The following is a 24,938-nucleotide window of genomic DNA, read 5'->3' on the forward strand; positions in this document are numbered from 1 at the left end:
GTCTGCCAGAGTTAATGACTAACTTATGTCTTCTTATTATGTCTTATCACCAGAGGCATTTAAAGACACACACAAATACCTTCCATAGGATCGGTCTTTTATACATGCTTACAGTAAGAGACACTTCATAATTCCCATAGGTAGAAGAGCCCAATGGTTGACATGATAAAAGTAAGCAACAAGGGCAACATGAGGGGGGATTCAGAGCGTAAAACAAAACCAGATATTTACTTTAGATTCTAGCAGATTTGTTGGAAAAATAAAATACAAATGAAGGTTTTTGGTCTTTAACAAGTAGCTGAAGATTCCAGACACAACCCATCATAATTTTAGACCCTGAATGTGAAAAAGTAGACATGAGGAAGTATGACAGCACACAGAGTGATCCCTTTGTCTGTTTTTGTACACAATGATGACATGGAGACAAGAGCCACCAGATGCATTGGAGAACCAATACGGGTAATAAGACTCATTTTGTATTCCTCCAAAAGGCTCCATCCCATCATTTTTATTTTCTTTCATTCATGTATCTAAGAGTCGTTGACAGACATTTCCTCCACGGCGTTGTTGAGGGTTTGCTGATCTCCCGCCTGCTTGTTCTTCTGTTTCTTTGTCTTTTTGATCATCTCCTGGTCGATGGGAGCGGGTTTGACGAACTTGATGAGCTCTGTCAAACCTGGGGGGGTAAACAGCACAGACAAGTGGACAAACGTGGTATTGAATGCTTTAAGGAGATTTTAATTGTTGAAGTTTACTTTTACACACATATACAATTATAATAAATTAAGTTGTAGTGTAAAAGAAGATGTCATAAGGAGAATAAAAAAATACATACATTTTAGATGAATGTATTAAATTGAAAAAAATAAACATTTTAAAGTAATCAACGTTTTATTAATAAGTTATTATGCAGTACAGTGTGAAAAAAACATTTTAAATCAATTAATTTCATTGGAAAATAAATCTTAAATGTAATTAAAATGTAATTAATTAGTTATTCAAATGTAGTGTAATCTAAAATTATATATAGGGAGAATAAAGATACATTATTTTAGATGAATTAATTTAATCTAAAAATAAATTTTAAATGTAATCAAAATTGAATTAAGTTATAAATGTGCAGTAGTGTAAAATACAATTATACAAAAGGAATAAAAAACAAATTTTTTAAATTACAATAATTTAATTGAAAAATACATTTTAAATGTAATTAACATTTTATTAAGAATGTATTAATATGCAGTAGTGTAAGAATATATACGATTAAAAATAAGGTACATTTACATAATTACTTTATTCGAAAAAAAAATCTCAAATCTAACCAAAATTATAAATACATTAATATGCATTTGTGTATGATAAAATAATTTAAAAAATAATCAAAATACATTAATTTTACTTACATTAATCAAATCTAAAAATAAATTTAAAATGTAATCATAATATAATCAATAAGAGTTACATTTGTGGCAGAGTGGATTTAACAGGTATAAAAAATATATAAATTAAAACATGTAAATAAAAAGGACATATTAAACTGAAAAAATATTTCCAATTATAATAAACATGTAATTGAAAATGCTAATTTTCAATTGTTGGACATTGGATCAAATTCTTGATTGTTGTCCTAACAGTTAGATCGCGGAACCACTTAAGTCCAGCTGTATTTGCTTACCAGGAGGCATGAATTCCCTGAGCTTCTCTGGAACGACAATACCTTCCTCCGTCTGGTAATTCTCCAGGATGGCGCACATCACTCGCGTGGTGGCGCACAGGGTTGCGTTCAACATGTGAACAAACTCTGCCTGAAAACACAGAAGCAGGAACTGTTTTTAGATATTTACAAATGTATATATATATATATATATAAAAAAAACTCTTTCGGGAGCTTCTATCTTCCGGATAGTTGTTTTTTTTTCCCAACTTCAATCTGCTGTTAAAGGGGAACTGTACTTTTTTGGAGAATTTTGCCTATCGTTCACAATCATTATGAGACAAAAACACACGTCTTTATTTCTTTAGGATTTTAAAGATGATAAAAAAAAACATGGAAAGCTGCAGCTAATGGGAGTCACCGTTGTAGCTTTCAAAGCCCTCTAAAACAACTTCAAAACACTCCAACTTTGTATATACTGTATACACTGGAAGTATTTCTCCAAAAATAGTCGTCTTTGTTTTATGTTACCAAATCTGCCACGATTAAAAAAACACACTCGTGTTTGATTCCAGATGTAGGAACACACATTTGTTGCCATAAGTCGGAAGTGCGCTGCTAAGGAAACAGAAATCAATGCGCTGAAGAAATCGGCACTGATTAAAATGATCAAAATACTGTAAATATTGAACATATTACATATTGTTATGAACCTGTCTGTTACTACATTATATATAGATAGATAGATAGATCAATAAAGTACTATCTATCTATCTATATATAATATAAATAGATCAATAAAGTACTATCTATCTATCTATATATAATATAAATAGATCAATAAAGTACTATCTATCTATCTATCTATATATAATGTAGTAACAGACAGGTTCATAACAATATGTAATATGTTCAATATTTACAGTATTTTGATCATTTTAATCAGTGCCGATTTCTTCAGCGCAATGATTTCTGTTTCCTTAGCAGCGCACTTCCGACTTATGGCAACAAATGTGTGTTCCTACATCTGGAATCAAACACGAGTGTGTTTTTTTAATCGTGGCAGATTTGGTAACATAAAACGAAGACGACTATTTTTGGACAAATAAGGACTCACAATATGAATAAGATACTGAGAATGAACTGCTGCTTCGAGAAGTGAGCACGAAGGAAGGGGGAGACGGAGCAGACGGAAGCCGAGAGAGTGAGGTGAAAGTTCCTTTGGCACTGTGAATGTGGAACTTGGAGCCAAACTATTTGGATATAAACGGATTGCTTACCCAAAAATAGGATAAAAACTTCCCCGGCCAGCTGGACCAGTCGAACAACTGTCCATCTGGTAAGTCACTATAAACACTATATTGCCAAAAGTATTTGGCCACCCATCCAAATGATGAGAATCAGGGGTCGTACTTATCAAGCTTCTTAGAGTGCCATTTTACACTTAAGTCCTGAGAATTTGCGAAATTTAGTCCTACTCTCAAACTTAAGAATAAAAGCTTTTTATCAACGTTCTTAAGTCTAAGAATCACTCCTACTCTCCACGATATTTAAGAGACCTTCAGAGGTGTCTTAAGTGGTTAGGAGTTGCCAGCAGGGGATGGCACTGAGGCGAGAGAGACGTGCGCCAACGTTCAGGGAACGGAACAATGTTTTGTTTTTTTTGATGACGAGCAGCTGATCAAACGGTATCGTTTAGACAGAGCGGATATTATTTTTGTCACAGATTTAATACTTTTCGATTCCTTGTTGATTTCTGCATGTGTCTGCAGTGGGCTAGTATATATAGAGCCACCCACACCAGTTTCAAATTAGTTGCCTAATTAATGAATTGGAAAGAAAATGTTATGACAGTAGCGTATGTGTGTGGCCGTGAGGTGAGTGACGTCAGTGAGTGTGTGGGCGATAGAAGAGAGGGAGCGGTAGCGTGAGTGCCGGCGGGGACTAGTTTGTTTTGTATTATTTTGTAGTTTATTGTCAAAATATACACTCCCATTGTCCACTTAAATATTTCCAAGATATTTCTTTATTCTTAGACAACGGATTCCATTCCGTGATTGGTCATTTCTATGGACACAGAAATGACGTCACCTAAAATTCCGTTTACGGCACATAGTAATGTCGTAATTCAGCTCTGAGTGTGACACTTAAGATTCAGTCCTACACTTCGCTGAAAGTGTGAATAAGACGCTTGATAACTAACTTTTAAGTGCAGCTTTCAGCGAAGAATTGATTTACTCTTAAGTCAACTCTTAGCAGACTTCTTAGGAGTAATTCTAAGAAGCTTGATAAGTACGGCCCCTGGTGTATAAAATCAAGCACTTAGGCATGGAGACTGTTTCTACAAACATTTGTGAACGAATGGGCCGCTCTCAGTGATTTCCAGCGTGGAACTGTCATAGGATGTCACCTGTGCAACAAATCCAGTCGTGAAGTTTCCTCGCTCCTAAATATTCCGAAGTCAACTTTATTATAAGAAAAGTGAAGAGTTTGGGAACAACAACAACTCAGCCACCAAGTGGTAGGCCACGTAAACTGACAGAGAGGGGTCAGCGGATGCTGAAGCGCATAGTGCAAAGACTTTCTGCACAGTCAGCTGCTACAGAGCTCCAAACTTCATGTGACCTTCCAATTAGCCCACGTACAGTACGCAGAGAGCTTCATGGAATGGGTTTCCATGGCCGAGCAGCTGCATCTAAGCCATACATCACCAATTCCAATGCAAAGGGTCGGATGCAGTGGTAAAGCACGTCGCCACTGGACTCTAGAGCAGTGGAGACGCCTTCTCTGGACTGATGAGTCCCGCTTTTTCTTCTGGCAATCTGATGGACTAGTCTGGGTTTGGAGGTTGCCAGGAAAACGCTAAATTTCGGACTACATTGTGCCGAGAGTGTAATTTGGTGGAGGAGGAATTATGCTGTGGGGTTGTTTTTCAGGAGTTGGGCCCCTTAGTTCCAGTGAAAGGAACTATGAATGCTCCAGGATACCAAAACATTTTGGACAATTCCATGGGATGGCACTTCAAGTTCATATGTGAGTAAAGGCAGGTGGCCAAATACTTTTGGCAATAAAGTGTATATTGATCGTGGTACACGCAGCACGTCATGCATGTTATTACAACTACAGTACATATGCTGTCTGGCTAGCTGTGTACAAACAAAACATGAAATAATACTTTACAGATACTGTAATATGATTGTTCATGTTTTTTCAGTCAGTACAGATTGGTGACCTAATGCAATGTTGTGCATTACAAACAAAAACGCGTTTCATGTTGTCGTAGAAGTGAGGTTATCTCTCGCCGTAGTTAGATTTTACAGCTGCTGTAATACCGAAGCATGCCGATGTGTTACTACGCTAGAAAAACACTTCCTCAGTGTTCGCTCTTACAATAACAATGTTGCTACAGCTTTGGTATTATACAGGTTACGGAACGTAAATTAAGTATTGTTGGCGGTTTTTTAATGCAGTTTTAAAGTGATTTAGAAGTAGAATTTATTGCTCCCATTAGCTGCATTGCGAGCCACCAAGAACAAGCCGATTTTTACATGTTAGAATGCAAAAAAACAAAACTTTTTGTCTTCTTGTCTCTCATAAGGATTGTGAACAATAGGCAAAATTCCCCAAAAAGTGCAGTTCCCCTTTAAGGCAGTTAAACTAGCAAAACAAAACCTTTTGTCTTCTTGTCTCTCATAAGGATTGTGAACAATAGGCAAAATTCCCCAAAAAGTGCAGTTCCACTTTAAGGCAGTTAAACTAGCAAAACAAAACCTTTTGTCTTCTTGTCTCTCATAAGGATTGTGAACAATAGGCAAAATTCCCCCAAAAGTGCAGTTCCCCTTTAAGGCAGTTAAACTAGCTGGCCCTGAGGTCAATTGCGCCCTCTGGTGGTTGCTGCCAAGTACTGACATCCATTATCCCGCCAAAGCTGGCGATAAATTGTTGCACGCTCACCTTGTCCATCATCTTTTTGGTCTGCCCATAGCGGATACGCAGGCGTCTGGCCTGGTAGTCGGTGCAGTTTGAGCATGAGACCAGCTCTCTGAAAGCACTGGAACCGGGGAACCAGGCCTCCAGATCCAGCTTCTTACTGGCGGCGTGATTAAGGGCACCTAAGAACAAATGAAAACAAAATAAGCATAATTACCTTATTTGAAGGAGGTGTCTTGTTGAGGAGGCTTTTATTCCTACAAACCTTTTGTTCAAGGGCGGAGCTAGACAAACTACTGTTCACTGATTGGTCTACAGACTACAGTCATGAAAGTGTTAAACATGTAAAAAGATAGTCAAAGATCTTCTAGAACAGTGTTTTTCAACCTTTTTTTCATTGAAAAAATGCGGAGGCACACTACCAGCAGAAATCATTAAAAAATGAAACTCAGCAGCCGATATTGACAATAAAACGTTGTCGTCGCAATTGTTGGATATGACTTTAAACCAGACCTGGGCATTCTGCGGCCCGCGGGCCGCATCCGGCCCTTTGTGCGTCCCTGTCCGGCCCGCGTGAGGCCAATTATAAATTACAAAATAAATTTAAAAAAGTATCTATGTCGAGTGTGCAATACAACGGTGCTGCTTTTGTTTTGAAAATCGTTATTTGTATTACTTCCGTGTGGACGTATGCGTGATTGTGAGTGAATGTGAACAACTGCAATTACAAAATAAAGTTGAAAAAACATCTATGTCCTGCGCGCAATACAACTGTGCTGCTTTTATTTTGAAAAGTATTATTTATGGGCGTGTGTCCGTGTGTAACCTGCGAGTGAAGGTGCACATGCAGCGACAAGTGATGCACGGTTTACACCCGAGACGCCAAAAAGAGAAAAGTTGATGAGGAATGGCGTGTTTTCAACAACACATGAACTGCAAAGCAACGTCCCCTCACCTAAGGTGCGTGCCTGCGCAATTGCGCACTGCTCAAGCGTCCGCTGCGCGCAGCAAGTATATATGCCGCGCACCAAATCAAATCCCATCTGAATTCTAAACAAAATAAACATATTTATTCTATGGAATTTTGCAATGCAACTTTGAGTGACAGTGACAACAAGCGGCCCTAACGGTGTTCGTCAACACCGTTCAATTGAACACCGTTCAATTATTGTAACGTCTATCGAGATGCTTCGAGGACAGGAATTATATCGATCACTTTATTGAACAAAACTGTTTATATTCGGACATAACCACACCAAAAACATGAGTAAAACAATTCTATCTCGAAAAACTAGTCATTTTCTGCCGTACAAACCAGGCCAAAACCAACTTGTCATCTGTCACCAACACGCATAGCACTAAACCACTGGTGCGTTTAAGGCCACACAAAAAGTCGGACAACTCAAACACCACACAAAGTTACACTATGACTCCTCAGTCATACGTGTGCTTATTTTACTGTCATTTATTATTCATGTTAATTTATATATATTAGTCATGGAATGCTGTTACACACACTATGTTGAAGTATTACTATTATTATTATTATTATTTATCTTACGGTATATATCAAAAATAATATTGAGCAAAATTTAATTGAAATATTGTCGATGTGGCCCTCCAGCAGTGCTCGGGTAGCTCATGCGGCCCCCGGTAAAAATTAATTGCCCACCCCTGCTTTAAACCATAACCAAGCATGCATCACTATAGCTCTTGTCTCAAAGTAAGTGTACTGTCACGACCTGTCACATCACGTCGTGACTTATTTTGAGTTTTTTGCTGTTTTCCTGTGTGTAGTGTTTTAGTTCCTGTCTTGCGCTCCTATTTTGGTGGCTTTTTCCCTTTATTTTGGTATTTTCCTGTAGCAGTTTCATGTCTTCCTTGACCGCTATTCCCCACACCTGCTTTGTTTTAGCAATCAAGAATATTTCAGTTGTTTTTATCCTTCTTTGTGGGGACATTGTTGATTGTCATGTCATGTTCGGATGTACATTGTGGACGCCGTCTCTGCTCCACAGCAAGTCTTTGCTGTCGTCCAGCATTCTGTTTTTGTTTACTTTGTAGCCAGTTCAGTTTTAGTTTCGTTCTGCATAGCCTTCCCTAAGCTTCAATGCCTTTTCTTAGGGGCACTCACCTTTGGTTTATTTTTGGTTTAAGCATTAGACACCTTTTTACCTGCACGCTGCCTCACGCTGTTTCCGACATCTACAAAGCAATTAGCTACCTGTTGCCACCTACTGATATGGAAGAGTATTACACGGTTACTCTGCCGATCTCCAGACAGTGCAGACACTCAACAACGGCACATTATTTGCGGACTATAATTACTGGTTTGCAAAAAATATTTTTAACCCAAATACCGTATATTACCAAATAAACTCCCTTGGGCAAATAACCGCCCATGTCCTAATAGCCGCTCGGGGTCTGACCCCATTTTGTGAATTAACCGCCTCTTCCTAATAACCGCCTATGTCCAAATAGCCTGCACATAGGCTGTTATTTGCATAATTTAGATTAAAATGCTACTGGGGTTGCGTTTGCTTCAGTACTATTGTTTTGATGGTTTTATAGAGTACTTGGTACCATCATTTTATTTTTCCCGGTAGGCTGCTTTATTTAAAAAGTGTATTTATTTTTAGTATTGGTATTCTATTCGACAATTGTTGCACTACTGCCATGTTGAGGCCTTGTTGATCTCTTGTCTTTAGATAGCCTACCTCATGTTGATCTCTTGTTTTTTTGTTTGTATGTTTACAATAGCTTTTACATTTAAAGTTTTTTGTACGACAATAAAATACTGGACAGTAACCATTGTAACCAAATAATGGCCTGGTGCAGGCTGGTGCAAAAATAAATAAAAGCCTTGTGCAAATAACCGCCTGCTTCTTTTAAACGCCTGTCTCCAAAATCGATTTAGTGAAATAAACGCCCGGGCTACTATTTGGTAATATACGGTAGGTGAAATGAGATAATCTCTCACGGCACAGTGGTTGAAAAACACTGATCTAGAAGCCAGGATCAATCTGCGACAATATGAATGCAAAGTCAAACCTACCAGAGACGATGTTGACAATGCGATAAGGAATGCCAAGCGATTTATAGAAATCCTCCGCGGTCCCGATCATTTCATCGAACATCTCCCACGATTTATTGTCATGTGGCGAAGCGTAAACAAACTGCTCAATCTAAGGGGGGGAAATAATTATCATTATCTCGACAGTCTGACAGGTCAAGTTCCGCTCGTTTCCGGAAGGTGCCTACCTTCTCAAACTGGTGCACGCGGAAGATGCCGCGCGTGTCTCGGCCGTGGGAGCCCACTTCCTGTCTGAAGCAGGTGGAGAAGCCGCCGTAGCGCATGGGTAGGTCCTCTGGCTTGAGCCACTCGTCCCGCAGGAAGGCGGCGATGGGCTGCTCAGAGGTGGCAATCAGATACTTCTCGTCGACCGAGCTGTCGTCGGCCCGCTCGCTGCTCTTACCGATCACCTAGGGGGGGAAAAGGCAAAGGGAGGACATAAGATGATGATAGGCAATTTACAGGATTGCTTGTATGAGAACATCCTGGCATTTATGATTGAGGACAGTCTCACAGCTCTTCTCACCTCACCTTTAAAGGAAACAATCTACAGATCTGTATAATTTCTACGGATGTCCGATACTGGCTTTTTGCCAATATCCGATATTGTCCAACTCTTTAATTACTGATACCGATATCAACCGATATATGCAGTCGTGGAATTAACACATTATTATGCCTAATTTGGACAACCAGGTATGGTGAAGATAAGGTACTTTTTTAAAAAAATTAGTAAAATAAGATAAATAAATTAAAAACATTTTCTTGAATAAAAAAGAAAGTACAACAATATAAAAACAGTTACATAGAAACTAGTAATGAATGAAAATGAGTAAAATTAACTGTTAAAGGTTAGTACTATTAGTGGAGCAGCAGCACGCACAATCATGTGTGCTTACGGACTGTATCCCTTGCAGACTGTATTGATATATATTGATATATAATGTAGGAACCAGAATATTAATAACAGAAAGAAACAACCCTTTTGTGTGAATGAGTGTGAATGAGTATAAATGGGGGAGGGAGGTTTTTTGGGTTGGTGCACTAATTGTAAGTGTATCTTGTGTTTTTATGTTGATTTAATAAAAAAAAAAATTTTATAAAAAAAACAAACAAAAAAAAAGATACCGATAAAAAAACAAAACGATACTGATAATTTCCGATATTACATTTTAACGCATTTTTTGGCCGATAACATCTCTAATAATTTCAGACTTCATCGTTACTTCGGGGGTTTGAGAAACAGCTTCAAGAATTAAATAAGTCCAATTAGTCATTGGAGCTGTTGTACCTTGTAGAGCTCGTCGTCAAACTGGCTGAGCTGGGCCACCTCCTGCATGACCTCCTTCCTCATAAAGAAGGGCGTGTACAACATGGTGTAGTTCTTGCTGTAAAGGATCCTCATGGCGTAGTTGATCAGGGCCTGCTCCAGGAACACCAGCGGGCCCTAAACTCAACACACAAAATGCGAAAATGTCAACTATAGAAAGTCACTTCTTAGGGTGCAAATGAAACTAACATGGACCCAAAAAAAAGGCTCACCTTTAGGAAGTAACCTCTGCTCCCGGCCACGATGGCCCCTTTGTCCCCTTCGAAGCCGTCAATCATGACCACCAAGTCGACGTGGGAGTACTTCTTCTGTGCGCCGCAGTCGCCCCACGTACGCTCCACCTTGTTGTCTGCATCCTGCACAGACAAGCACTGGACAGCTCAGACACAAGCAGCAGAAAAAGAAGAAGCTTATCGACTACAAAGGCGGACCCGCGCAATTTTTCAGGATTTATGCAGATCCCAAATACAGATCAGCAGGTACCAGAAGGTAAGAAAAGTTGCGAAACAAAACGCCAGATAGTATGTCTTACCTTACACACACACCATAATAATACTCCTATGTTGAAGCACATCAAGCGGTGCGGCTTCATAGCTTACCAAAGTCGTACTAAAACATTTTGATAGATTTTTGAGCACCGTGATCACACCTCACTCCTACCCACTTCTCTAAAGTGGGCTGGCTCAGGGTGGAGGACAGAGTTAAACAACTTGCACTGAGCCTAGTCTATAAAATCCGCTACACCTCCCTGATACCGAAGTACATGTCAAACTACTTCCTTAACGACCGCCATAACCACAACACCACTAACCACGTTAAACCCAGATTCCGAACTAACAAAGGTCTTAACTCATTCTCTTTCTATGCCACATCAATATGGAATGCACTCAGCAACAAAGGGTTGGAGTTGGGGGTTAAATCACCAAAATGATTCCCGGGCGCGGCGCCGCTGCTGCCCACTGCTCCCCAAGGGGATGGGACAAATGCAGAGGACAAATTTCACCACATCTAGTGTGTGTGTGACAATCATTGGTACTTTAATCTTTAATCTTAAACTCCCAACAGGTGTAAAAGAAAGGGCATCTCTATCCTCCTTCAAAACCGCACTAAAAGAACACCTCCAGGCAACTACAACCCTAAACTAACACCCTCCCTTCCACATAATACCTCTTTGGATTGTAAATAATCAAGTGTAAACAATCAAACAATCAAATGTAGACACTTGTTCTTATACTTTCTGATCTCTCTCTCTGTGTCCACTACTTGCTGTACTTATCCTACCAAGTCAGTCCTACACCGTTTCAATATCCATTTCTCTGATGATGCAATTGTTGATGACTGAAGTGTTGATACCAACCAAACCTAAACCACCCCCCCACACCCCCTCAATATCCCACACCCTGGATTGTAAATAATGTAAATAATTCAATGTATATACTCTGATGATTATCTTGTGTGATGACTGTATTATGATGTTAGTATATATTTAATAGTATATATCTGTATCATGAATCAATTTAAGTGGACTCCGACTTAAACAAGTTGAAAAACTTATTCGGGTGTTACCATTTAGTGGTCAATTGTACGGAATATGTACTTCACTGTGCAATCTACTAATAAAAGTTTCAATCAATCAATCAAGTGTGTAATGTTTTATATTTTCAATGGAACATATAAAATGTTGGTGTTGTTTACTTGAGTCATATTGCCATCATAGTGCAGTCTACACGTAGCTCTTATGTTTGACTGTCGCCTACTGGTCACACTTATCATTACACCATGTACTAAGCAACAAGCAAAACCAGAATTATGCCGTACATTAGGCGCACCGGGTTATAAGGCTCACTGTTGAATTTTGAGGAGAAAAAAAAGGATTTTAAGTGCGCCTTGTAGTCCGAAAAATACGGTATTTAATTATAGGACATGCTTAGGTTTAGAGAATCAACTTCCACCTTTCAGAGGTGTGACGTCACCTATGTAGATAGATAGTACTTTGATTCCTTCAGGAGAGTTCCCTCATGGAAATGAAAGGGTGATCTACAATGCCAGGATAAGGGTGTGAATTTTAAACACCAGACACTCGAGTCTTACTTCCTCTTTTGTTGGAAGCAATTGTGTCGATTATGGAAATTGTTTAAAATGTTTTGTGGGGGGGGGGGGCTGGATCTTCTGCCATAGAAAGAAGCCACCCACCTCGTCGTTGCTGATGGGCACAGACGGGTGCAGGAGGTTGCCGATCTCCCGCAGGTAGGAGAAGCGCTCCGCCTCCAGCTTCAGTCGTTCACTGTCGGTTTTCACCATGGCTTCATCGACCAGCGCTCGCACCTTCTTGATTTGGGTCACTGTCAGTGACTACAACACAGCGAGGAAGACACCAATTATGATTTTCAAAAGATGTGTTTAACACAGGCGCAAACACACACATACCGAAAACGTTTCTGCCGTGAGGGCTTCCAGATTCTGCGCCGCTTCGGGTACAGACTCATCCTCCCCGACCGGTTCTTTTCGCTTTGGTCAGAATCGGCACATTTTACTCATGTCTCAAATTTGTTGACTTTCTCATGCAATGTCACGGTGCGTCAATACCTTCATTTTCTCCCCAATGCTCTTGCTGCAGAGGTTTTTTGCTTTATTGAGGTTGTCTGCAGTGAAGCGGCCTGTTTTGAGAAACGGGACAGAGTGAGTGGTGCATCATGATAATAAGTTGCTAAAAAAAGCATGTGATACACAAACATAATTTAACCGGAGTGTGGGTCACAATTAGGGCTGCGAATCTTTGGGTGTCCCACGATTCGATTATAAATCGATTTTTTTTTCGATTCAACGTGATTCTCGATTCAAAAACAATATTTTTCTAATTCAAAAGGATTCTCTATTCATTCAATACATAGGATTTCAGCAGCATCTATAAGTCGCATTTTTTGGGGATATTTATTTGATAAAAGCCAACACCAAGAATAGACATTTGAAAGGCAATTTAAAATAAATAAAGAATAGTGAATAACAGGCTGAATAAGTGTACGTTATATGAGGCATAAATAACCAAATGGTATGTTAACGTAACATATTATGGTAAGACTCATTCAAATAACTATAACATATAGAACATGCTATACGTTTACAGTCAGGTCGGGCTTATACCGCCACGGGTAAGATGTACCCCTGTGCTACCTGCCGCATTCGGGCAGATGGGGCTCGTAAACCTGGTAAGGCAGCCCATCTAGGAGAACGAAATCTCCAATCTCAAAACCACCGCTGCCTTGCGGTCAACCCACTCGAGGGTAAGGCTAAGGGAGTAAACCCCGACAGAAAATCAGGAGCCGGAGTCCTGAAGGCGGTTTGACGTTGTAGCGTCATTGCGGCAACTCCTGCGGCGTCGCTGGTGCCAAGTTGTATCGACACTCGTTGCTCCCTTGGATCCACCAGCCATGCGGAGGGGGGGGGGGGGCTTGCTGCCTGGACAACAGCTTGCCCTCCATAGTTCCATGCCCAGGCCGTGTAGATCCACTGGAGAGGTCCACTAGAGGTCACTCCAGCAAATACCGGTTCTAAGCCCATCCGATTGGCGAAAGAAACGGGTGCCAGGGGCCATATCGCAGTGAGACCCACCCCCCTTTTTGGATCTACCCCATTGTCTCCCGAGACAGAAGGATGCCGATGATACCTTTACCAAACAATCTGTCACTCCTAATCGCTAAATCCGATTAAATCTTTTATGTCTAGTGAAGTGTCTTACGAGAATGAGCTAAATAATATTATTTGATATTTTACGGTAATGTGTTAATAATTTCACACATAAGTCGCTCCTGAGTATAAGTCGCACCCCCGGCCAAACTGTGAAAAAAACTGTGTCTTATAGTCCGAAAAATACGGTAATTAAAAAAAATGAAAAAAAAGATAAATAAATTAAAAAATATTAAAAAATGACAAAAAAATTAATTTAAAAAATCCATTTTTGAAAAATGAGAATTGATACTGAATCGCACAACGTGAGAATCGCGATTTGAATTCGAATCGATTTTTCCCCACACCCGTAGTCACAATGACATACGTGGGTGAGGCTGACAACCTGCTAGCTGGGGGATTGCATCAGATTGCACGTTGCGAGCCGGCGAAGCTAAGCTAACTCAACATAAAGCCATTTACAGCGCCATTATTTTAAATGATACAAGGATACGCAATGGAGTGTACAATGTGGACTTTAAATAAGGAATGCTAGTAGTGTGTACCATCACAATTGGCGTATATTGCTGCATTTGCCAAGTAAACGATGCTCATGTTAGTCCCATTGCGTACTTACATCTGGAGCTTGCGACTTCACAATAAACCCTATTAAGACGCTTTACATCAATGCTCGTTAAAATTAAGTTACCTCAAGCTCAAAGTGGATGGAATTCGGTATGTTCGGGGTGGATAAAACCAACCCAGCACAAGAAGACTCGCTGCTAACTTTGTTAAAGTTATCTCTATGTCGCTGCATCATTCTGGCGTTTAAGTCACTGCAGATTTAGATGAAACATTGCCTAAAAGCTCATTTTCCAAGAGTATTCTTCGTGCAATATAACGCCGAACTGTTGATCAAATCAAAATAATGACGGACACATGTCAGTTATCAATTAAGAACACTTTTAAGACACAACTGGATGATAAACATTACAATCGTTCACATTTTCAACGGAGTTAGGCGTGAGCTCCTCTTTCCCCGGCGATGACGTCAGCGTCACTTGCGTTAGCCTGGTTAGCATTAGCTTCCGTGGGAACTTACACTTTCTCCATTCTGTGTCCGCTGCGACCAGCTTGTCGACGAGCGTGACATCTTTGAAACGCTTTCTTTGGACCTCCCGGATAATTTCGGGGTCGCCACCTTTGTCGGTACGAAAGAGGTCCAAGTCGAGCACCATGGTTGCAGTTTGGCCACACACACACGCCGGAGTGAACTACTCTACTGCCGCCTAGCCGGGTTGCCAGAGGCCACTCATGACCGATAAAAAAAATAATTAAACTAAACATTTAAATAAACTTCTCTTCATTACTAAACACGTTTTATTTACAAGTTACGCAAATACAACTATAATGCCATCAAGATATTGTAAATCAGATTTGGTTTATATCGCTATGTTTAATGTTGTTTGTCTAAAATCAAAAGAAGGATCCTGGAAATCCTGGCAACCCACCAAAGCGTCAGCATGGTGGGAATGCAAATAAAGTTATTTATTTTCAATAACATCTAATACAATATTTACCCCAAAAGTTGATAAATCGAATGACTGAACCAGCAACATTTTGATAAAATGTAAGGAAATTCATTATAAAGACATTTATCCATCCGTCCATCTTCTTCCGCTTATCCGAGATCCGGTCGCGGGTGCAGCAGCCTAAGCAGGGAAGCAACATCTGTATATAATCCTTGAACAACTCATGTGAATAATCACTGAATGGAGAACTGGGGGTGGGATGAAATAAGTTATCTTCTTCCCACTCCCTTTCAGGCAAAACTGGACAATCATGCATTACATACTATACATTACCTTTTGCACTATATTAATTATTATTATTATATGTTGTCAACTTTGTACGTTTTTATGTCATTGCCTGAAATAAATAAATAAATGAAAAAAAGTGAAAAAGCCCAGACTTTCCTCTCCCCAGCCACTTCGTCCAGCTCTTCCCGGGGGATCCCGAGGCGTTCCCAGGCCAGCCGGGAGACAAAGTCTTCCCAAAGTGTCCTGGGTCTTCTTATAAAGACATTTAAATTAATCACATTTATTGAAATGTCCATTTATTGGTTTAAATCTGAAATTTGTTTTTGTATGTATTTTGTCTTGAAATATACTAATACAACACTCATATATGTTATTCCAATTGTTTATTTCACTGGATTTAAATGTATTTAATTGATCATATATCATATTATTTATATGACAGGGGGTCTGTTCTGTTTTTAAGAACCCTGCTGCAAAAATGCTAATGAAATGTTTTTAATACTGTATGTGCAATATCACGATAGAGGTCATTTTTATATCCTGGTAACAATGATATAGTATATATATATATATATATATATATATATATATATATATATATATATATATATATATATATATATATATATATATATATATATATATATATATATATATATATATATGTATGTGTGGGAAAAAATCACAAGACTATTTCATCTCTACAGGCCTGTTTCATGAGGGTTTCCTCAATCGTCAGGAGATTGAGGAAACCCTCATGAAACAGGCCTGTAGAGATGAAATAGTCTTGTGATTTTTTTCCCACACATGCATATTACGCTCTACCACGGTATCGAGCACTATTTTTTATTTATTTATTTTTTTTTGTTTTTGGGATAATCTAATTATATTATATTATATTATATATATATATTATATATATATATATATATATATATATATATATATATATATATATATATATATATATATGTCCCAAAAGGGACAAACGGTAGAAAATGGATATATATATATATATATATATATATATATATATATATATATATATATATATATATATATATATATATATATATATACATATGCAAGAAAACGCTTCTTTAAAAAATGTAGGATGACATCATCATGGAGGGAACTTGAGGGCTTCATATGAATAGTTAATTCTTGTAACTGCCGCAGAGTCACTTGCTCAAACTGATTAAAAACAGCAGAGTACTTAAACGGGACCGAAGGGTCAGAGGTCGGAACAGAAATGAGAGCCCTTGTTGTGGCAATCTTATCAATAAAATACTCTAAAAAGGCATCGCACAATTCAGAGGAGGGTTCCAAACATGTAGGCTGAGGGGTAATAAGAACAGTCAATGGTTTTGAATAAAACACGAGGGTCAAGACTATTTGAGGCCAGTGTTTCCCACACATTCATTTATTTGTGGCGGCCCGCCACGAAAGAATTACGTCCGCCACAAATTAAAAAAATAAAAAATATTTTTTTATTTTTTTTGTCCTGTCCAGCTTCTCAGGCAAATCATATAGTTGATGTAGATGCCCATATAGGCTGTTCACATTTACTTTACAAAAGAGAAGTGTAGGATACTTCTCTTGTTGCCTTATTTGTATTTGACCACTACTGTTTTCTGTTTATTTGTTACTGACTGTGCCTCTGTTTCACTTTATGTTGCTGGTAAATAATATGGTTGTAGTAGTAGGCTAAAGTTAAATTATTTAGTATGCACTAATTAAAGGTGCGGAGCTTTAAGAGACATTTTAGCTTTTATATTTTATAAGATATATTTTTTGTAAGAACCACAATTAATACATATATTTCAGTGAATAACTTATTGTTCAAATCTGTATATAAATATGTACATAAAGTTTTGTAATTATATTGTAAAATGGATGGATGCACGTTTAAAACAAAACTTATTATTAATTAGTAAGTATAAATTTTTTGAGCCTTTTTAGAGAAAATCATATCATTGTAGTAAATTATGCAAATTACTCGATGATGTCATGGTGACCACGCCCATAGCCACGCCCCCACCGCCACAGGTATCTTGGCAGTTTATGGGAAACACTGGAGGCAATAATGTTTGCCAAATGTTCTCTTTTTGCCTCTTTTACTGTGCTCTGACATCCATGCCGACAGTCCTTTCAAATCTGGAGTGACACCCGAAGCTTGTCCTTCTTCCACCCGCGCCCAGCTTTGCGGCACTCACGTCTGATCGCACGTGTTCTCTCATTAAACCAGAGTTCTGACTTAGTTTTGGCCTTTTTGATTTTTAAAGGAGCCACTGAGTTCAAGGGCAGTCTCACAGGGGGAGTCAAACCATGCACTGAGCTTCTCAGTGTCAGAAAAAAACAGAGTCAGAGGGTAAAAAAAACCCTGGTTAAAAGCAGTAATCTGCATGTTTAATGTTGTGTCTTGCTTTATTGTCAGATATTTGGATACACACACAAAAAAAAGTAATAAATAAACAATAGAAAATATTTTAAATAAGTACAGTATACCTTTTTTTTAACAGTAGATCACAAACACAAATTGTAAGGATATGTTTATGCTCACTTCAAATGTTTTTACAGAGGCATCATTGGTACTGATCAACTGTCAAAATGAATCATCCAGAACTGATTATATTGCACAAGTTAAAAGACAACACAGTTCCCACGTTCATATTCATTCATCATATTAACCATAAAAACACACAGACTTCAAAGTAATAATAAAAAATATATATATACACACACACATATATACTTTTACATACACTACCGTTCAAAAGTTTGGGGTCACATGTAAATGTCCTTATTTTTGAAGGAAAAGCACTGTACTTTTCAATGAAGATAACTTTAAACTAGTCTTAACTTGAAAGAAATACACTCTATACATTGCTAATGTGCTAAATGACTATTCTAGCTGCAAATGTCTGCTTTTTGGTGCAATATCTACATAGGTGTATAGTGGCCCATTTCCAGCAACTATCACTCCAGTGTTCTAATGGTACAATGTGTTGGCTCATTGGCTCAGAAGGCTAATTGATGATTAGAAAACCCTTGTGCAATCATGTTCACACATCTGAAAACAGTTTAGCTCGTTACAGAAGCTACAAAACTGACCTTCCTTTGAGCAGATTGAGTTTCTGGAGCATCACGTTTGTGGGGTCAATTAAACGCTCAAAATGGCCAGAAAAAGAGAACTTTCATCTGAAACTCGACAGTCTATTCTTGTTCTTAGAAATTAAGGCTATTCCACTAAATTGTTTGGGTGACCCCAAACTTTTGAACGGTAGTATATATAAACATTTATACATATACATGTTTACATACGTATATGTATATATATATATATATATATATATATATATATATATATAATATATACATATATATGTACATATAGACATATGTGTAGGAGCGTGGCCACCGCTGCTGCTCACTGCTCCCCTCACCTCCCAGGGGGTGGAATAAGGGGATAGGTCAAATGCAGAGGGTAATTCCACCACACCTAGTGTGTGTGACTATTAGTGGTACTTTAACTTTAACTTAAATATATGTATATATAGACATATGTGTATATAAAGACATATATGTACATATATATAGACATGTATGTATACATGTACAGTATATATATTTATATATGTATATATACACCACCCCACTCGAGAACGACGCGCGCAGCAGGCGTTTGCTCTTCTCACGGCAAAAAAATAGTCCTTTTTTTGAAGGGAGAACAACTTTGAACCTGATATTTCCGGAAGGTAGACTTTATTTTTTCCATTTCTGCACTGTTCGCTTGTGGCTCATCAGTAGCAAGTGAACTGCAGCCAAGTTCCCCCTGCTACGGCATGGCCCGAGTGTCAAAAAGGATGTGTTTGCTTTAATCGCCGGATAAAAACAAAACAAAAAATATATATATATGTATACATATATATGCTTAGCTTAACTGAAGTGTTCATGCATTATTTTGAGGGCACATACCTCCTGTAGAATTAATAGGTCAAAGTGCACTGCAAACATGCTGCTTGTTCGAGATACCCAACTGAAGTGTCCAAGCATCCTCTCATTCGGTCACGTTTTGTGTCCATCACTGACTTGACAACTAAACTCTGTGATTGTTGAGGATTAAAGTGCTTGAATTTACGGCAGGTTCTTCAGAAAGTTTTCAGGCCTTTTTCCAATTACATTCAATCAACTTTTAACGGGGGCCAATGGTTGATGATTGTGCAAATTTGCTCAGAAAAAGTGTAAAGTAAGATCTGGCGACACCCGGTGGTGAAGTGTCAGTCTGCAAGCAGTTCGTTCTGGAACTAAATTCAGTCCCTCCAGAATTATGGGGGCTTTTTGTGATTGTTGTGGCCTAAAATGTTTGAATTTGCAGATCCTTTTTTTTTTTTAGAAAAATGCGGCATAAATTACGATGATCTGAGGCTCATTTTTTTATTCAATAAAATTGAATCCACTTGTGATGTTATGAAATTGTTTTACATGTTTTTTAAGTGTTGTAACCTTAATCAACATCAAAAAGCACAGGATGTCAACAAAAATAGGAAATTGTAGTTTTACTCTTTTTACATGGCACAGACTTAAAAGTAGACACTAGATGGCAGTAGAAGCACATAATAGTTATGATGAACTATATTTACGGAAAGAAACACCACCAAGGGCTTCCTTATTGTCTGCTCTGCAGACATTTTCCGTGTTTTTTTCCGCTTAAAAACTGTTAGTCTATCTTATACATTCATTTATGTTCCAGTTAAAGCATTCGTGAACTGTGGAGAACGATCTATCGCGGACATTTTTGTCGGTGAATGATAGCTAATGAGAAATGATCATCACACTACAACATCTCCAACGTGTGGCCTGGTGGTTTGAGTGTCCGCGCTGAGATCGGTAGGTTCAAACCCCGGCCGAGTCATACCAAAGACTATAAAAATGGGACCCATTACCTCCCTGCTTGGCACTCAGCATCAAGGGTTGGAATTACTTAATTAAATCACCAAAAATTATTCCCAGGCGTAGCCACCGCTGCTGTTCACTGCTCCCCTCACCTCCCAGGGGGTGATCAAGAGTGATGGGTCAAATGCAGAGAATAATTTCGCCACACCTAGTGTGTGTGTGTGTGACAATCATTGGTACTTTAACTTTATCTTTTTAACTTAAATGCTGCTTCTTTGCTCTCTGTTTTCCCTGCTGGACTCTAGAAAGAGGTTCCGCAGCCTCCGTAGCAGAACCTCCAGGTTCTGTAACAACTTCTTCCCTCAGGCCGTAAGACTCTTGAACGCATTAAAATAATACCCTCAATTTCCCCCCCAAAAATGGATGAACTGGCTGGAATATAAAGACAATATAACATACATCCATGAACGTGGATGCATATGCAAAAGTGCAATATATTTATCTGTACAGTAATCTATTTATTTATATCTGCACCTTATTGTTCTTTTATCCTGCACTACAACAAGCTAATGCAACAAAATTTCGTTCTTATCTGTACTGTAAAGTTCAAATTTGAATGACAATAAAAAGGAAGTCTAAGTCTAAGTCCATAGGCCGGCATAGCAAAGGAGAATCTGATCTTAATTGCCTCACCCTGGATGAACAAAAGTTGAATAAATACATAAATACATGTAAATGTTACATACTACATTACAACACACCCAAGACAATGGGCATATACACCCCCCCCCCCCCTCCCCTACCCCACACCTTCACCACCGCTTGATTCCCCTCGAGGTGATGGACGACTGGCAGCGCTTCATAGCAGCAGTCGACCTCCAGAGCTCCAACTCCCCGCCCCTCTGTTGCGAGTTGTCGTGATTATATATAACATGTTTATGTGTGCATGGCATGGAGGTTTTTTCCCACTCCAGACTAGGCCCCCTTAGGAGCCCAGTCTAGATTGTATTTTTTTACTCATGTTCTTCCCCAGCGTTTTACCTTTTTCCCATCTTTTACGGGGCGCCTTAGGCGACCCATCAGCGTTCCTGTTCTGTAACCCTGTACACTGTTTGTCTAGTCTTGAAAGGGTTTGTGCTGAAAACATAGTTTCGTTGTACTTGTGCAATGACAATAAAGTCCTATCCTATCCTATCCTATCCTAGCCTACATTACCCAGAAGGCTTAGCGCTGTAGACTGCGAGAGGATGACGATCGTGTACAGTTAGCTGAGCAATAAAGAGTTGATGTATTGTCGCATTTGATTGGCCAAAATGTTTGGAGTAAATTGGAGAGATTGGACAAAGTTGCGAGGCCAATTTGCACGATATTCAATTCCTGGAGGGGTTGCGTTAGCCAGCTATTTCTGCATCACTCGGGTATTTTTAGACTTACGTCTTGCTTTTGGTGAAGTTCTGTCATGGCCTTCTTTGCTTTACTGATAGCCTGCTGCAAAGCTTGTCCGGCGGGCATCTCAGTGAACTCTTCGTCCGAGATGCACTTTATGGACACGTAGCGACCGGGACTGTGAAGCGGCACTTGGTGAAGGCGCGAGAAAAGCAGCGGCAAGTCAGCGGTCAGCTTGTAGCGCACCACCGGCCGGAGCTCCATGGGGACGTCCTTCTCCTCGGAGTAGTCGAAAATGGCCGTCATGTATTTAGACAGGTCCTCGCCGCCGGATATAGCTCGGCCCACTTCCTCTCCCACGAGGCGTACCATCACCTCGCTGTGTAAGTTTGCCTCACAGCTCATTTCTGACATATTTTTAGGCACCCCCTGTGGTGAAGGCTGGGGTCTCTGGCAAAGACCCCCAGAACAGACCACTAAGATGAAGTCACTGTCACGGATGTGGCGGCAGTACCAGGCCATTTGTCCCTCCTTGGACATTTCCAAAGAATCCCAACGGTCCAGAGACACCTGGTGGGAGGAAGGAAGCAGGCGATGAGACCTCAGCCAAGGCTTTAGTTTGCACTCTTAAGGCCTTAGTGGCCACATGCGTGGACAGCACCTTTTAGCTCTTATTTCCAAAATTGTGTACACTACTGAATTGGGGTCTTATGGCCACTTATGTGGACACTTATACTGCCATCTGGTGGTGTCAGAAGAGTACAACATACAATGGAATTTGGGGGGAAAAAGTGTAAAAATAAGAATTAGCATGTCACTAAACATGAAGTACACGTTTGTTACTTGATTGATTGATTGAGACTTTTATTAGTAGGTTGCACAGTGAAGTACATATTCCGTACAATTGACCACTAAATGGTAACACCCCAATAAGTTTTTCAACTTGTTTAAGTCGGGGTCCACTTGAATTGATTCATGATACAGATATATACTATCATATATACTATCATCATAATACAGTCATCACATAAGATAATCACATTGAATTATTTACATTATTTACAATCAGGGGTGTGGAGGTGGGGGGGGGTGTGGACATCAAGTAGTGGACATAGAGAGAGAGAGAGAGAGAGAGAGAGAGAGAGAGAGAGAGAGAGAGAGAGAGAGAGAGAGAGAGAGAGAGAGAGAGAGAGAGAGAGAGAGAGAGAGAGAGAGAGAGATCAGAAGGCATAAGAAAAAGAAAAAGTATCTGCATTTGATTGTTTACATTTGATTATTAGCATATTAGTTTAGGGTTGTAGCTGCCTGGAGGTGAACTTTTATTGCGGTTTTGAAGGAGGATAGAGATGCCCTTTCTTTTATACCTGTTGGGAGCGCATTCCACATTGATGTGGCATAGAAAGAGAATGAGTTAAGACCTTTGTTAGTTCGGAATCTGGGTTTAACGTGGTTAGTGGAGCACCCCTAAGTACCCCTGGACTAAGTACATCATATCAAAACATGATTATTAGTTTTTATTCTATTTAGGGTGTATTAAGCCCAAATAGCAAAGAGAAATAAAAAAAAGCATGTAAACAAACAGCTTGGGCCTTAAGAGGTTACTTAAAGACAGGATGGTAGTGCCTCACTACAACCAGCAGATGCTGCTGTTTCCCCCCTTATTTCATATGTAATACTGAGCACTGCTTCAGTGGTGAAAATGAGTACAAATTAGGGTTGTACGGTATACCGCTGCTAGTATAGTATCGCGGTACTAATGAATCAAAAACGGTACTATACTCTGTTTGAAAAGTACCGGTTCCCGGGCATGACGGCGTGTTTTCACCATACTTGCCAACCCTCCCGATTTTCCCGGGAGACTCCCGAATTTCAGTGCCCCTCCCAAAAATCTCCCGAGGCAACCATTCTCCCGAATTTCTCCCGATTTCCTACATTATTGGGGGCGTGCCTTAAAAGCACTGCATTTAGCGTCCTCTAAAACCTGTCGTCACGTCCGCTTTTCCTCCATACAAACAGCGTGCCGGCCCAGTCACGTAATATACGTGGCTTTAACACACACACACAAGTGAATGCAAGGCATACTTGGACAACAGCCATACAGGTCACACTGAGGGTAGCCGTATAAACAACTTTAACACTGTTACAAATATGCGCCACACTGTGAACCCACACCAAACAAGAATGACAAACACATTTCGGGAGAACATCCGCACCGTAACACAACAGAAACACCACAGAACAAATACCCAGAACCCCTTGCAGCACTAACTTCCGGGACGCTACAATATACACCACCACGCTACCACCAAACCCCGCCCCCCAACACTGCCCATCTCTAATATAGTACATTGTGTGTAATATTATTAATTTTGTCAGGCAAACATATCACTAAGAAAAATGTGTTCAAGTTTTCAAGTTTATTATTCTTCGGTCAATCGTCAACAAAATAAACAAACAGTTGTACATTCTTAAATTGAAAATGAAAATGTTGCAGACCGAAAGGGTTTAGGCTGAAGTTGAACACTTATTGCGCCTAACCCTATAAACAATGTCAAGTACAAAATAAACTTCCGAAAATTATTGAATGTCCATTGTACAACATATTATAAATACACATTATACATAACATAAACACAGTTCAATTATATACACAGTAAAGGCATGTGAAATATCCTTGTAGACATGTTAAACCTTTGTACCAATTTATATACTATATACAAACAATTGTACTTCCATTATTATTTATAACCCACATTTAGTATTTGAATTAACATTGATCATAGTATTAACTACTGTGTTGATTCTAGAGTGATATATTTTTTCAAGACATTGGTCTTAAAGTGTTTTTTAAATGTGTGAATAGAACTGGAACATTTTAAGGAATAATCCAAGCTGTTCCACAGTTGAACCCCCCTGACAGAAACACATCTACTTTTTAAGCTTGTTCTTATCTTAGCTTTCTGGAAGACAGCTGAACCTCTGAGGTCATAGGGATTCTCTCTGGGTTTAAACCTCTCCTGTAGACACCCAGGCAGCATGTGGTTATGAGCTTTGTACGTCACAATAGCAGTGTTGAGGTCAACAAGATCGTGCAGTTTTAATGTTTTTAATTTAATAAACAGAGCATTGGTATGGTCATGATAATCTGCATAATTTACAATTCTAATCGCTTTCTTTTGAAGTAAG

General features: G+C 39.2%; 2 protein-coding genes across 3 annotated transcripts in view; both read right to left on the reverse strand.

The window, feature by feature from the left end:
• Positions 1–11: 11 nt before the first annotated feature.
• Positions 12–14,965, reverse strand: sars1 (seryl-tRNA synthetase 1). The gene is made up of 11 exons (XM_062052304.1): positions 14,753–14,965; positions 12,574–12,644; positions 12,415–12,495; positions 12,181–12,339; positions 10,200–10,343; positions 9,949–10,104; positions 8,846–9,067; positions 8,640–8,769; positions 5,609–5,766; positions 1,676–1,805; positions 12–676 (listed from the first exon to the last, which is right to left on the reverse strand). The coding sequence occupies exons 1-11, from the start codon at positions 14,886–14,888 to the stop codon at positions 531–533; spliced, it is 1,533 nt and encodes a 510-aa protein (XP_061908288.1). The 5' UTR covers positions 14,889–14,965; the 3' UTR covers positions 12–530.
• Positions 14,966–21,286: 6,321 nt separating this feature from the next.
• si:ch211-207e14.4 (interleukin-17 receptor D) overlaps positions 21,287–24,938 on the reverse strand; it is a 37,985-nt gene continuing 34,333 nt past the window's right edge. For both annotated transcript variants that reach the window (XM_062052308.1, XM_062052307.1), the window contains one exon: positions 21,287–22,322. In XM_062052308.1, coding sequence (XP_061908292.1) covers positions 21,777–22,322 — 546 coding nt within the window. In that variant the 3' untranslated portion in view covers positions 21,287–21,776. The remainder of the gene's footprint in view (positions 22,323–24,938) is intronic.

The sequence above is a fragment of the Entelurus aequoreus genome, linkage group LG07 (genome assembly GCF_033978785.1).
Source record: "Entelurus aequoreus isolate RoL-2023_Sb linkage group LG07, RoL_Eaeq_v1.1, whole genome shotgun sequence".
In the NCBI taxonomy this organism is placed as follows: domain Eukaryota; kingdom Metazoa; phylum Chordata; class Actinopteri; order Syngnathiformes; family Syngnathidae; genus Entelurus; species Entelurus aequoreus.

Bases quoted from the DNA above. Each gene is read 5' to 3' on its own strand.
- sars1 (XM_062052304.1), bottom strand. From the start codon at position 14,888: ATGGTGCTCGACTTGGACCTCTTTCGTACCGACAAAGGTGGCGACCCC. The intron at 10,105-10,199 runs GTGAGCCTTTTT...TGTTGAGTTTAG, and splicing joins GCAGAGGTTACTTCCTAAAG to GGCCCGCTGGTGTTCCTGGA. The intron at 677-1,675 runs GTAAGCAAATAC...TTACCCCCCCAG, and splicing joins CAGGGAATTCATGCCTCCTG to GTTTGACAGAGCTCATCAAG.